Genomic DNA, 13,415 nt, shown 5'->3' with positions numbered 1-13,415 from the left:
GGCTCTCCACCATTGGTTTTAACATAAAACTGCTGCCAACAGAGGAAAAACATTACAATCTGACTCTCTCAGGAATTTAAAGTAAGAATAAAATGGCATATTTCCTGTTAGGCTGATCTTATCTTTTATTTATCTAAGCTAGAAAAGAGTCACTCATATACTAGGCAATGATATTTTAAGAAAGATTAATCTAATCTTTAAAACGTTTCTTAAAGGCTGGCAACAGTTAGGTCATCACCAGCAGATATTTTAAGATTCCAAATACAGTAAAATTCCAATTGTCACCTAATAAACCATCTTGTTAGTTTTTAAAGTGCTACATAGCCCTGTTTTTTGTTTCAGCTACACCAGACTAACATACAACTGCAGGACCATGTTTTAGTGACTTCAATTGAACAAATAAGTAATGGTTTATAGGACTACAGGCAGTCCCCGAGTTACGCAGATCCGACTTATGTCGGATCCGCACTTACGAACGGGGCTCTCTCGCCCTGGAGCTCGCAGGCAGCGGGACCGCCCAGAGCGCAGCGGTCCCGCCACCTCGACCTCCGGGGCGAGAAAAGCTGCTCCGGGTGCCCCTGGTCTGCTGGGGACCGTCTCCAGCAGACCAGGGACACCTGGAGCAAAGCCGGGGAGGCGGAGGGGTCCCGCGCCTCTGAGCTTTGCTCTGGCAAAGCCTCAGAGGCGCGGCACCCCGCCGCCGCTTTGCTCCCGGTGCCTCTGGTCTGCTGGTGACCGTCTCCAGCAGACCAGGGACACCTGGAGCAAAGCCGGGGAAGCGGAGGGGTCCCGCGCCTCTGAGGCTTTGCTCTGGCAAAGCCTCAGAGGCGCGGCACCCCGCCGCCGCTGCAGCTTTGCTCCCCGTGTCCCTGGTCTGCTAGGGGGTGGAGGGGGCACAGCTAGTGCGCCCCCCCCCTCCCCTCCCCAGCAGACCAGGCTTTTGTTGTGGACCCTGGGGTAGAGCAGCTGGGGTGCTGCCAGGTTGGTCCTGCAGGAACCTACCTGGCAGCCCAGCTGTTCTGTCCCAGGCTCGAGATTCAGCCGCTGTTGAAACTGATCAGTGGCTGATTCCAGGAAGCTGGGGGCAGAGCAATTCTGCCTCCAGCTTCCTGTAGTCAGTCCCTGGTCAGTTTCAGCAGCAGCGGCTGAATCTGGAGCCAGTTCCGACTTACATACAAATTCAACTTAAGAACAAACCTATAGTCCCTATCTTGTACGTAACCCGGGGACTGCCTGTAGGTCTTACTGCTCTTTCTAAAGTACATCTTAAGTCATCTGAAAGAGTAGAAACACTTTAACTACCACCTCACTTTACTTTGATTTCAGCATACCTTTTTCATTTCATTTTCCAGATTTTCCTCTTCTTGACCTTCAGACAGTCGCCTTCTCAAGTCTGCTATTTCCCTTTCAACATTTTCCCGATATTGGCCCCACTGAGCTCGTTCTTGTTCCAGCCTGTGATGAAACTGGAGCTCATATTCATGAACAGTTTCTATAAAACAATGTCACAGAAACTTTCATTATCAGTGTAAATTAGAGTGTAAAACTACAACTTATGCAGTTCCAAAGAATCACATTCAGAGTTTAGAATGTTCGTGCACAGCTTGCTGTTTGTTTTGTAGAATCCTTTCACATCTATGCGACCTTCAAGGCTAAATCTTTTTCATTTTCTAACTTCTCCCTGTCCCCCAGAGATCTGCATTATAGACACAACCCTTCCTGCTGAATACAATTTGAAACTCCACTTACAGAACTAGTCAACTGTTCTTCCAAATTGGCCAAGAGCATCACTATTGAGTGAGTCAAATCATTCTCTTCCCCTCCAGGGGCTGAGTACACGGTCTTTGCAGTAATGCAATCTCATAAAGAGCAGGGAGATTCAGAAATAAGCTTTGTCTTGTACATGTATGCTGAGATATGTCACAGTATAGACCTGACCTTGTCCCCCCTGGTGTGTATTAGATTCCATTACCAGAAATCATTACAAGGACATGAAAATATGATTCAACACAATTTCTGAATCTTTACAGACCATTCAGGATTCTGTTAGTGAGAAATAAATAAAATTACAGACTTTTTACCACTAATTAAACAGATGCACAGGCAATTTTCTATCTCCCTAAAATTTAATATAGAATTTAGGATTTTGATTTTTTTTAAATGAAACAAGTAAAATGTCCATATTTTTAAACGATCATTATTCAGAGGGAAAAAAAAGTCAAACAATGATCTTCTAAAAATCATCACAAAGATATTTTTAAGAGATGTATCTATTTTAAGATAACTATTTAAGGGCCTCTAAATTGGCCATAGGCAGTCCAAGGCAGCAACTGTAACATTTATTGTGCCCTATGATACACTAAATATTTCTATAGATTTGTCATATCTTTAGTTGATCACACTGAACAAAGAGCTAACAATGAATGGAACAAACTGTAATTTGCCCAGAAAACTATCAAGTGATTAACAGATCCAGAGTACTAAAATTTAGTCTAGATTACCAAAATTAGTTTAAATAGCCTTCTTTATTATAGCCAAGAGTCATTTTGCTCAAATATCCTATTTATATTTTGATTTACAAATTCTGCTCATAGCAATCTAAACACTATGCAAATCAAAATCCCCTATCTTAAAAAAGGAGTAACAACAAAAATTACAACCACATCCCCTAAAACACAAAAAAGACTAAATTTTGTAAGGTCACTCTGCTTGTCTATTTAGATTATAAATGCTTCAAGGCATGTCTGTGTATCAGCTAACACAATGGGGCCTTGATCTTGGTTGGGGACTCTATTTTTCTATAATAGTCTAATTCTGTTATTTGTGTATTAACAACAAGCCAAATTATATTTGCATGCCAACTATGAGAAAGTGTAGGAGGACCTCTCTGCTCCCTAGTGCGAGGCATTAGAGCTTGACACTGTTAAAGGAAAATTCACTCAGACCGTGTTACCAGCAGGATAGTACTCCACCGGCCTACAAAAGCCTGAAGGAAATACTCATCAAGTACTCATCAATCAAGAGCCAGCAGTGCAGTTAAAAAGGCTTGCCTACTTGTCATCAGTGGCAGAACTGGGGGAGACGGGAAGAAAGGAAGGGCTTCTTAGTGCAGACCCAGAAGGTCAGGGCCTTGCCTTCAAGTGCTACAACCAGTGCTTGCATTTGAGACTTTGTTTCTTTATTTAAAGGACAGACAGACACATTTTCAATTTCTTATTTTACTGTTAAAAGACTTACTGTGCCAAGCTTACTGCATGGATATCCTGCTGCAGGCAGTCAGCCAAAACTCTCAGATGAAAACGGTGAATGCCTACTGTGTCAGACTGATCCCACAGGGAGAAATTGCAGAGCAACCTTGCCTACCACCCCAAATTACGTGAAAAGCTATATTCTCTGGAGTAAATACGTATAAAGTAGGTTTCTACAATACCTACAGCCAACAGCAAAGACTCAGGCTATGATAATCGCTTTGTGTACTCCTCGCAAAAATAGTTATCATAATAGCTGTTACATTTTAAATTACTATCAGAATGTACCCCCTTATAGGTATTTTACCTTGTTTCAGCAGCAGTAGCTAGCTTCCTCTGGCCTTACCTTTCATTATAGCTTGCAGTGAAGCTACTTCTTCTTGCCACTGCCTCTTCACCTCATCAATAGCTTCCTGCTTTGTATTTTCAGACACTGTGGCTACAGCTTTGATATTCTCCATTTCTGCCTGGGCTTCCAATAGTTGTGTCCGTAGCTGTCCAAGATCATCTTGAGCTGCTTGCAGTACTGCATTTTGCCTTTTTAGGTCCTCTGAAATTAAGTATTATTTCCATTTAATTTTAACAAATTCAATTTGAATTAACTGCTTCAGAAATGGATGTTTTAGTAAAGGAAAATAAGAGTCTGAAATTTAAAACTTTATCCATGATAGCTAACAGATCTTTAAGTAACACTTCAATTTCTCTGCTCCTCAAGTTCCTTCTTTATTTGTTTCAAATTCATGCACCGTAGAGATTGAAGATACTACTTACTACAGGTTGAACCTCTCTAGATCAGCAACATCCTTGGTCTGGCATGATTTTATTAAGCTGAAACATCACTTATCATGGGTGTCACCAAGTTTCCCGTGGCCCCATAAAGTTTGTTTACAGCCATCTTAGTGTTCTGTGCTATTATTTAGCTCTAATTTACCCTTAAATGTCTTCTAAGAGCCCTGTAGGCAGTGGAAGTGTTAGCAATGCTGCTAGACAATACTGAACTCCCATGATTCAGCAAATTTTCTGGTTCGGCATTGGTTAGGCCCCGAGGGTGCCAGACTAGAGAAGTTCAACCCGTAGAAAGCAAACAGTGTAAATATCACCTATCAAACAATATGCCAAGTAAATTAATTGTACTTTTAACAATTTCACTTTCATGTAACTCACATACTGGGAAGGAGAATGATCTGAAAGTCAGAGGATAGAACTGAAATTAGGAAGATCGCTTGGTTTTGCTACCAATTTGCTTTGTGGCCTTGGGTCTACACTGGCATTCGAGTGACAAAATCACCCCCCAAAAGACAAGTTTTGCTGCGTTAAGTGTCAGTGTAAACAATGCATTGTTGGCAGGCACGCTTTCCTGTTGACAACGAAAACACCACTTCTTGGGGGTGGAAATTACAACAAACAGTGGCTACACTGCCCAACTTCTAACAACATGTAATGTTCAAATATAATAGAGCACAAACAAATTCTGTATATCTTCCTGTGTCTGCAGACAACCTGAAACAATACCTCTCCAAGAAGTAGGCTATACCATTCATTTCAATGGAGGATTAAGTCCGAATCCTAAAGATGATAATTTAATACAGAATCATGAAGCTAAAGCAGTACTATCCAAGAAATTAAGAAACCACCTGATAAGTATTTTATACAAGAAACAGAAAACCATCAAGAATGACATTTCTAACTTAGATCATCTCATCTCAAGACAAACATCCACACCGACTGACACCTTGCAAGACTTTTGTTCCACCAGACAAGAAATCTACTATACACACTTCTATTCCCTACAACAAAGAAAAGACAATAAATTTTCTAACCTGCTCCATACCACTGGCTACAACAGCAACTGCCTCAACCCACCGGATAATATTGTTAACCTCTCCAGCTACAAACTCAATCCAGCAGAAGAGTCTGTCTTGTCCCAGGGTCTCTCTTTCTGCCCCACATCCCCCACAAACTGGATACAATTTTGTGGTGACCTTGAGGCTTTTTTTCGCCGCCTCCGTCTCCGAGAATATTTCCAAACCACCACTGAACATCAATCTGACCTACCAGATCCCCCCTATCAACACCAAAGGAAAAATACTTCATGAAGCTAATGTACTGATACCACAAGACCAAACTGCTTCCCATGTTTCTCCAATGCAAAAAGGCTCAACCTACCCAACGGCTAGAACTGATATTTCCCCTTCCCATTCCTGATATGCTGCAGCTGAGGTGTTGTCAGTATAACCATCTCTGACACATTGAAAACTGCAGATGTGAAAAAAAAAAAAAAAAAAAAAAAAAAAAAAAAAGGATAAAATGAACTGAACAGCCAAACAGAAACAAAGTCGCACAGGCTGTACCTCCCTGGTCTGTCAAACTCGGGACCTGACTGGGCCCGAACCAGGAATCAGCCAGGCCAGGGGACGTTAACGCCAGCCCCTCTCCTACTGCTAACTGTGGGGCTTCGCTACAGCGGCAGCACAGGGACTTAAGAATATAAAAACATAACGTAAGAACGGCCATAAAGGATCAGATCAAAGGTCCATCTAGCTCAGTCTTCCAACAGCAGCCAATGCCAGATGCGCGAGAGGGAGTGAACAGAAATAGGAAATATTCAAGTGATCCCTCTCCTGTCATCCATTTCCAGCCCCTGAAAAACAGAGGCTAATAAATATTGATGGACCTAACCTCCACGAATTTATTTAGTTCTTTCTTGAACCTTGTTAAAGTCCTGGTCTTCACAACCTCCTCTGGCAAGGAGTTCCACAGGTTGACTGTGTGCTGAGTGAATAAAAACTTCCTTTTGTTTGTTTTAAACCTGCTACCTACTAATTTCATCTGGTGACCCCTAGTTCTTATGTTATGGGAACAAGTAAATAACTGTTCCTTATTCACTTTCTCCATATCTGTCATGATTTTATAGACTTCTGTCACATCTCCTCTTTTCTAAGCTGAAAAATCCTAGGTATTTCTCATCTCTCTTTATATGGCACCTGTTCCAAACACCTAATCATTTCTGTTGCCCTTTTCTGAACCTTTTCCAATGCCAATATATCTTTTTTGGGATAAGGTGATCACATCTGTACACAGTATTCAAGATGTGGGCATACCATGGATTTATGGCAATAAAATATTCTCTATCCCTTTTTTAATGGTTCCTAACATTCTGTTTGCTTTTGACTGCCGCTGCACATTGAGTGGATGTTTTCAGAGAACTAGCCACAATGACTCCAAGCTCTCTCTCAAGGAGTTATAGCTAAATTAGTCCCCACCATTTTGTACGTATAGTTAGGATTATTTTTTCCAATGTGCATTACTTTGCATTTATTAAAATTAAAATTAATTTGCCATTTTGTTGCCCAATCACCTAGTTTTGTGAGATCCTTTTAAAGATCTTCACAGTCTGCTTTGTTCTTAACTATCTTGAGCAGTTTAGTATTACCTGCAAATTTTGCCACCTCGCTGTTTACCCCTTTCTCCAGATCTTTTATAAAAAGTTGAATAAGATTGGTCCCAGAACCAACCCTTGCGGGACACCATGAATTACCCCTCTCTGATCTAAAAACTCACCATTTATTCCTACCCCTTGTTTCCTGTCTTTTAACAAGTTATCAACCCATGAGAGGACCTTCCCTCTTAACCCATGATAACTAACTTTACTTAAGAGCCTTTGGAGAGGGACCCTATCAAAGGCTTTCTGGAAATTTAAGTACACTATATTCGCTGGATCCGCCTTGTCCACATGCTTGTTGACCCCCTCAAGAACTCTAGTAGAGATAGTAAGGCATGATTTTCCTTTACAGAAACCATGCTGACTTTTCCCCAACAAATTATGTTGCATTGACTCAGCAGTAATTGGAGGGAGGGTGTTCAAGGGAAGAGGCAGGGTGGAGGTGGAGCCCCAGGAGTGCAGCTCCCACAGCAGCTGGGCTATGCTCCCAGCTCCTGCCACTGGCAGCAGAGCTCCACAGCCATCTTGCCTGTTCTCCCAGAGCATGTTCCATCTCCATTCCTCCCTCTCCTTCCCTGAGCTAGAGCACTGCAAAAAGCTTATTTGCATCACACTGGAAGCTCTGGGAGGGTGGGGGAGGTGTTGCTGAGCAGAGGACAGAGCTTTACTCCATGAGTGCTCCAGCCCAGGACCACCCACAAGGATGCTGGACCACTGAAGTCCACACCAAAGAGGTTGAACCTGTACCGGCTTATATTTATTTTCATACTGAATTCATAAAACCTTCCATTTTTATTTAAAAGAAGCTACTGCAGAATTTTCAGCCTGTTATACCAAAGTGCCATAGAACACAAGGACTGTGCACAAGTCCATGTCTTGTGTTCTGCAAGTACAAGGCACCTTAACTATTACTATTATGACTTTCTTTCCTGAATAACATTTGTGTAGTTTTTACAGCTTTTATAGTAATATTTATCAGCCTTAAGTATTTATAGTTCTACTGCTTTCAATCACTTTCTTTTCCCTTTCAGATCTCATAATAAATTCTCAACTCCTGCTCTATTTAAACAGAAACTCCATAAATTACTAAATTCCTGACCTTGCAAGGTTTATGGAAATGTCTTAAAAATTAGGTATAAAATGAGTCACATGAACATATTTTTTTTTGGCCTTTTTTTAAGTGCATGTTTTGTATTGTAAATAGAATGCATACATATAGTTTTCTGCAGAAATATTTTCCTCAAGAGACAGTACAGTGATGATCTATCTATCTACCTTAGACTGCATCTGTGTCTGTCTGCAAGTCCATTTGTTCAGAACTCCTCCTAAACGGTAAGAGCTAAGGCCACCAAATTTGATATGCAGTTTCCTCTTCTGCTAACTTAAATCAAGGTCAGAGTTTGGCTGTGCCAGGAGAACCAGAAATCCTAGGAAAGGGACCATTTTCTATAACATGCAAAGGGAGGGGCTGCTTTCGGACAGACATAATATGAGAGTAGTCACTGGGGGACAGCATGCCCACAAGGGAGAGCTACATGCAGAGTGGCCACTGGAGGCAGGCATACCACCAAGGGAGTGGCCAGCAGGGCTGGGGCTCCACCATCTTGCCTGCCAGCACACTGGTAAGTAGCACCCCAAATCCTTTCCCCACCTCCCATCCCTTGGCTGCAGCGCCAAGGGGGGAGAAGGGGAGAGAACAGGCTCCGGGAGGGCTAGGGGGTAGACTTTGGGGGGAGGTGAGAACATGCTCCTGCATCCCACCACCACATTCCCAAGGCCCTGCCCTGAAGGACCTGGGCAATACTGGGTAAGTCTTAGTAGAAAACTAATCAAACAAGGTTACATATCAGTTCACACTTCGGCCTGGTCTTCATTGAACATGACAATATGGCCTTAAGGAGTCAAGTTAACTAATGTGATGTTAAACGCTACTTTGCAGTCAGCAAAGAGAGAGGGACATCAAGACACAGTCAGAGTATGGTCTTGTGTGACCCTATGAGATCATCTTGTCTGATCTCCTGGATATCATAGGCTGCCGCCGCCACCACCATTATACACAAAACAAATGAAAATACACCAAAATACTAAAGTCCACAGGAGAGTCCTACAGTTCCAGAAGACTTTTCCCCACAACCAGCTAACTTTTCCCCACAACCAGTTAAATAAGATGTTCCCCCCCACACATATACACTGACTTATGTTGTTTAACATTGTGTTAGTTAAAATGACTCGTCAAATTTGTAACAGACTAATGAAGAAAAAAAAATCTGTGGTAATTTCTGCTGCTATGCTTTAATATCTGTTAGCCACCACCACCATCCACAATACCGCCACAAAGGCCTATTTACCAAAATGGACACCATCAAGAAGCCAGTTACCTGGCAGGAAGTATAATCTTGAGGTTACAACAGAGGACTGGGAGCCACTCAATGTGTATTCTGACTTTACTACATACTGCCGGGGTGACCTCAAATAATCATTTCATCTTTCTGCCACAATTTCCCTGCCCATAAAATGGTGATGAGAGTACTTGTCCACTTCAAAGGGATGATACTGACATTCATCAGTTAAGACTTATAAAAAGCTTTAATATTTTTATTCTTTATCATTTGTATTACAGTAATCTTCCCAAAGGGCCAAATTAAGGGTAGACCTATTTATACAAGGCAGTGTACAAACACAACGGAAGGGATATTCTACCCAAGACTCTGGGGTGCTGAAAGAGCAAAGAACTTATGCTAGGGTTTTCAGTGGCACCTCCTTCACTTTGGTGTCTCTGCACCTAAGTGAAGAAAATGCCAAGAGGCAAAGTGAGTTCTAACAATTTTATTTTGGGGAGGGAGGTTGCTGTTGCTGACCATAGTCCAGCAGTGTCATCTCTTTACATTTTCATTTCCTTTCTCCTGATAGCTAGAAAAACTCATTATTGCGATGGCCTCCAATATGCCAGCAATACTGAGTATGAGAGTAGGGCTATTAGCATATAGTTGTTCACACGATTAACCGATAAGCCTGACCTTATTAGTTAACCAAAAGACTACACACACTCCCCTGACCCTTGCTGCCTCTGATACAGAGGCAATGGGGGAAGAAGGGGGAGGAGGGAGCTGGTGTCCATGGGGAGTCATCGTAAAAGCTGTCTCCCTGCACGTGACCCCTCCCACAGAGTCGCCTGTCATCCTCCTCCTTGCCTCCCATAGAGGCAACAGTAGGGAAGGGGGCAGGGAGGAGTCAGTAGACGAGGGGAGCCATTTTTTAAGCTGGCTCTGCATGTGTACTGGCTCCTGTGGAGCTTTCTGCTGCCCCACCCACTGCGCTGCTGCTATGATAGAGAGGCAGCAGAGCAGAGGGTAAGGAGGGAGCCAGGTACATGCAGAAAGCCAGCTCCCCACACAAATTGGCTCCTGCTGAGCCACTTGCCTGCTCCTTGCTGCCTCCCACAGAGGCAGGGGTGAGGCACAGGCAGAAGCCAGTGAAAAGCTGGCTCCCCATGAACACCAGTTTCATGGAGCTTCAGCAGCACAGGGGAGGGGAGAGCAGGCAGGATGCCTGAGCAGCCCCTATCTGCAGTGAGCTTGTTTCTCCCACAGATAGAAGCTCCTGCTGCGCTGTGATGCTACCTCTGTATCCGAGGCAATAGCATGGGGCAGTAGGCGGGAGACAGTCTGCGCAGGGAGCTGATTTTTAAATCGGCTCCTGCCTGCCACCCCGCAATGCTGCTTCTGATACAATGCTGCATCAGAGGCAACAGTGCAGGTAGCAGTGAGTTCCCAGGGAGTGGGGCCAGAAACACACTAGCTGCCAACCACACCCTGGGGACTATTGAATAATCATGTAACTTCTAAGATTTAGTGAGGTTACACAATTATTCAATTAAACGATACCTAACATCCCTTTATGAGAGCAGAAAAATAAAGAAGTTGAAGTTTTAATGCAATTTTTCTGGGTTTCACTGTTTTATATTTTTTTAGATAAGAAAGCTGTTAGGATTAAAGAAGTCAGCAAATCAAGCCAGCATTTAAATAGAAGATACCTGCTGTAGAAGATGGGACAAAAGCAGCTACATGAGCTGGTAGGTTATCCTTTTTTCTCAAAGAATGTTATTAAAAATAACTACTTTTATTTGTCAATTTTTAGCTATGTAAGTTTGGTTGCTTAGGTTACAGTTAATCAGGCTCATCAATTATTCAAAACACAAAAACATTCTGTGGAATGAGCTGAATGCAACTGACAGAGCCCATGGAATGTGTTTCTCTTCAAGTGTTCCTGTTAAAAGTTACTGGTCAAAAAGGATGACACCACTTTTACTCCAGCAGGTTTGTATTAACAGTGGTTTTCCAACTGTGGTCTGTGAAGCATTTAATGGTGATCAGTAAAAAGCTGGCACGTCACATGGTGGTAGGCAACTCCTCCTTGCTTCCAGCTGCTGCTTCTGCTGTAGTCAAAAGCCTAAATGACCACAAAAATAGCTGGAAACAAGAAGGAACCAACCAGTCTCCACTAGTGGTCATGGCTGTAAAAGCAGAACAGTAACAACAACTAGAGCCATCAGCAGAAGTTTAAAATTAACCAACCCGTTTCCTAAAATAACTTTTCCATATAAGCAACTACTGTAATTGCTCCCAGGGTATTACACAATTGTGGACTGGAAGGTGGTGTCCAGCAGATGCTATCATGACATGGTCTATGCTATGAGAGTTTGAGAACCCTGTATTACTTTATTTTAAAAAGCAAGATACTGTGCAATTTAATGTGCATTTCCAAGATGATTTGCTGACTCCTATCAGTAGGGCCGTACCAAATTCACAGCCATGAAAAATGCATCGAAGACTCTGATATCTGGTTTCCCACTGTGAAATCTGGCCTTGTGCGTGCTTTAACCTATATTATACTAGGGATATAAGCATATAGTCATGTAAACGATTAACCGATAAGCAAGAGGCAGCAAAGGGGCAGGGAGGTGGAAGCTGGTGCCCATGGGAGCCAGCTTTTAAGATGGCTTCCCACAAGGAGCTGGCTTCATGGAGTGGCCTTCCTCCCCCGCACTGCTACCTCTGTATGAGAGGCAGCAGTGGGGTAGCAGCAGGACTGGGGAGGGGGAGTTAGCAGCCCCTGTCTGCGGGGAGCTTGAGCCCTCCACAGACAGGGGCTGCTGCAAGCGGTAGCAGGGGGCTCCCCAGGAGTGGGGCTGGGAGCCCCTGGGGGCTACTGAATAATCATGTAGTCAATAAGATTTGGTGTGGTTACACAATTATTCAGGTAAACAATATCTAACATCCCTACATTATACAGATTTCACAAGGGAGACCAGTTCTCTCAAATTAGGTGTCCTCACCCAAAAGGGAGTTGCAGGGGGTTGCAAGGTTAGGTTTTTTTGGGGGGTGGGTGGGGGTAGCAGTATTCTTCTACATTGCCTTCAGAGCTGGGATCTCCCACCAGCAGATGCGGCTCTCTGGTTACAGAAGTAAGGGTAGCATTACTGCAACCCCCTTACACCAACCTTGCAATACTCCCACACAACTCCTTTTTGTGTCAGAATCCTTACAATTCTATGAAATTCAGATTTAAGTAGCTGAAATAATGGAATTTACGATTTTTTAAATCCCGTAACTGACACTGACCAAAATTGACTGTGAATTTGGCAGTACCATACCTATCAGTGTGGGTATATACTTAAAAGTCAAATAATCTTTTTCTTTTTCACCTTATGTTCACTCTCAATTTCAAGATTTTTACATAAAAGGAGAGTAGTTGTGTGATCATTAAAGAAAAACGTTCATAAATTACAAAGTAATGTGGCTGATATATTTTGATGCTCTAATTATGTAAACAGGTATTTGTTAAGATTTTCCTTTTTGCCTCTTTATATTGCCTTTAAAAGTCTGGTATGAACTCTCCCATTTTCTGGAGGGTAATACCAACCTACTGCCAAAGGCTTTAAACTCTCTGCTTTAACCCCTACTTCTCTCCAACTGCCAAAAGACAAACAAACAAACCACACCTTAGCATTCCTAAAGTTGTTTTCTAACCAGGGATTATTCAAGAGTAGCATAAAAATAATTCAAAGAACCTAGAACTTACCTTCCTTAGCCAAGTATAACTCTTTAAATTTTGCCCTCTTTTGATTAAATTCTTGCTCAAGCTGCTGCTTTGTACGCAGAAATTCTGCATTCACTTTTTCCAATTCTGCTACACGTTGCAGAAGAGCAGCTAGAACAAAAACAAAAAAGTAAGGTACATCACTAGTGGTTAAGGAATGCCAAACAACAACATGTTGCAACTTTAAGATTTAGGGGTTATCTTTTAAAATATATTTTTCACTCATTATTAGCTTAGATGTTTTCCAAAGACAAGCCAAGATTACTGGTCAGGTTTTTGTTATTGTTGTTTTAAAACCAACAGGAGTCAGCAGACCTACTCATTACACAGCTTCATAGGGGGGAGCCAAGTCAGTCTGCACAGAAAAAAACAACAACAAATGGTCTGATAGCACTTTATAGACTAACAAAACATATAGATGGCTATCAGACCATTTGTTGTTTTTTTCTACTCATTACAGGGAGTTTTGACATATGCCAACTGCAGCTAGGAATAACTGTTATTGGAAAGAAATTGAGTCATACCGAATCTTTCTTGAAAAGGGAATTTACCACATACAAGAATGATGGTAAGTAATTGTATTACCATAAGATATTTTATTCTGAAGATATAAGGAATCTGGTCAC

General features: G+C 42.3%; 1 protein-coding gene across 4 annotated transcripts in view; it reads right to left on the bottom strand.

Moving 5' to 3' along the window:
- The window catches only part of RABEP1 (rabaptin, RAB GTPase binding effector protein 1), a 91,968-nt gene that overhangs the window by 52,009 nt on the left and 26,544 nt on the right, over positions 1-13,415 (bottom strand). For 3 of the 4 annotated variants that reach the window (XM_075904383.2, XM_075904384.2, XM_089772039.1), the window contains exons 2-4: positions 12,772-12,900; positions 3,595-3,798; positions 1,332-1,492 (exon numbers count right to left, since the gene is read on the bottom strand). In XM_075904383.2, coding sequence (XP_075760498.1) covers positions 1,332-1,492; positions 3,595-3,798; positions 12,772-12,900 — 494 coding nt within the window. The remainder of the gene's footprint in view (positions 1-1,331; positions 1,493-3,594; positions 3,799-12,771; positions 12,901-13,415) is intronic. The other variant, XM_075904385.2, reaches the window with a different exon arrangement.

The sequence above is a fragment of the Pelodiscus sinensis genome, chromosome 21 (genome assembly GCF_052426305.1).
Source record: "Pelodiscus sinensis isolate ZL-2025 chromosome 21, ASM5242630v1, whole genome shotgun sequence".
NCBI classification, from domain to species: domain Eukaryota; kingdom Metazoa; phylum Chordata; order Testudines; family Trionychidae; genus Pelodiscus; species Pelodiscus sinensis.
The sequence above is the reverse complement of the archived record's forward strand: the minus strand, read 5'-3'. Positions and strand labels throughout refer to the sequence as shown.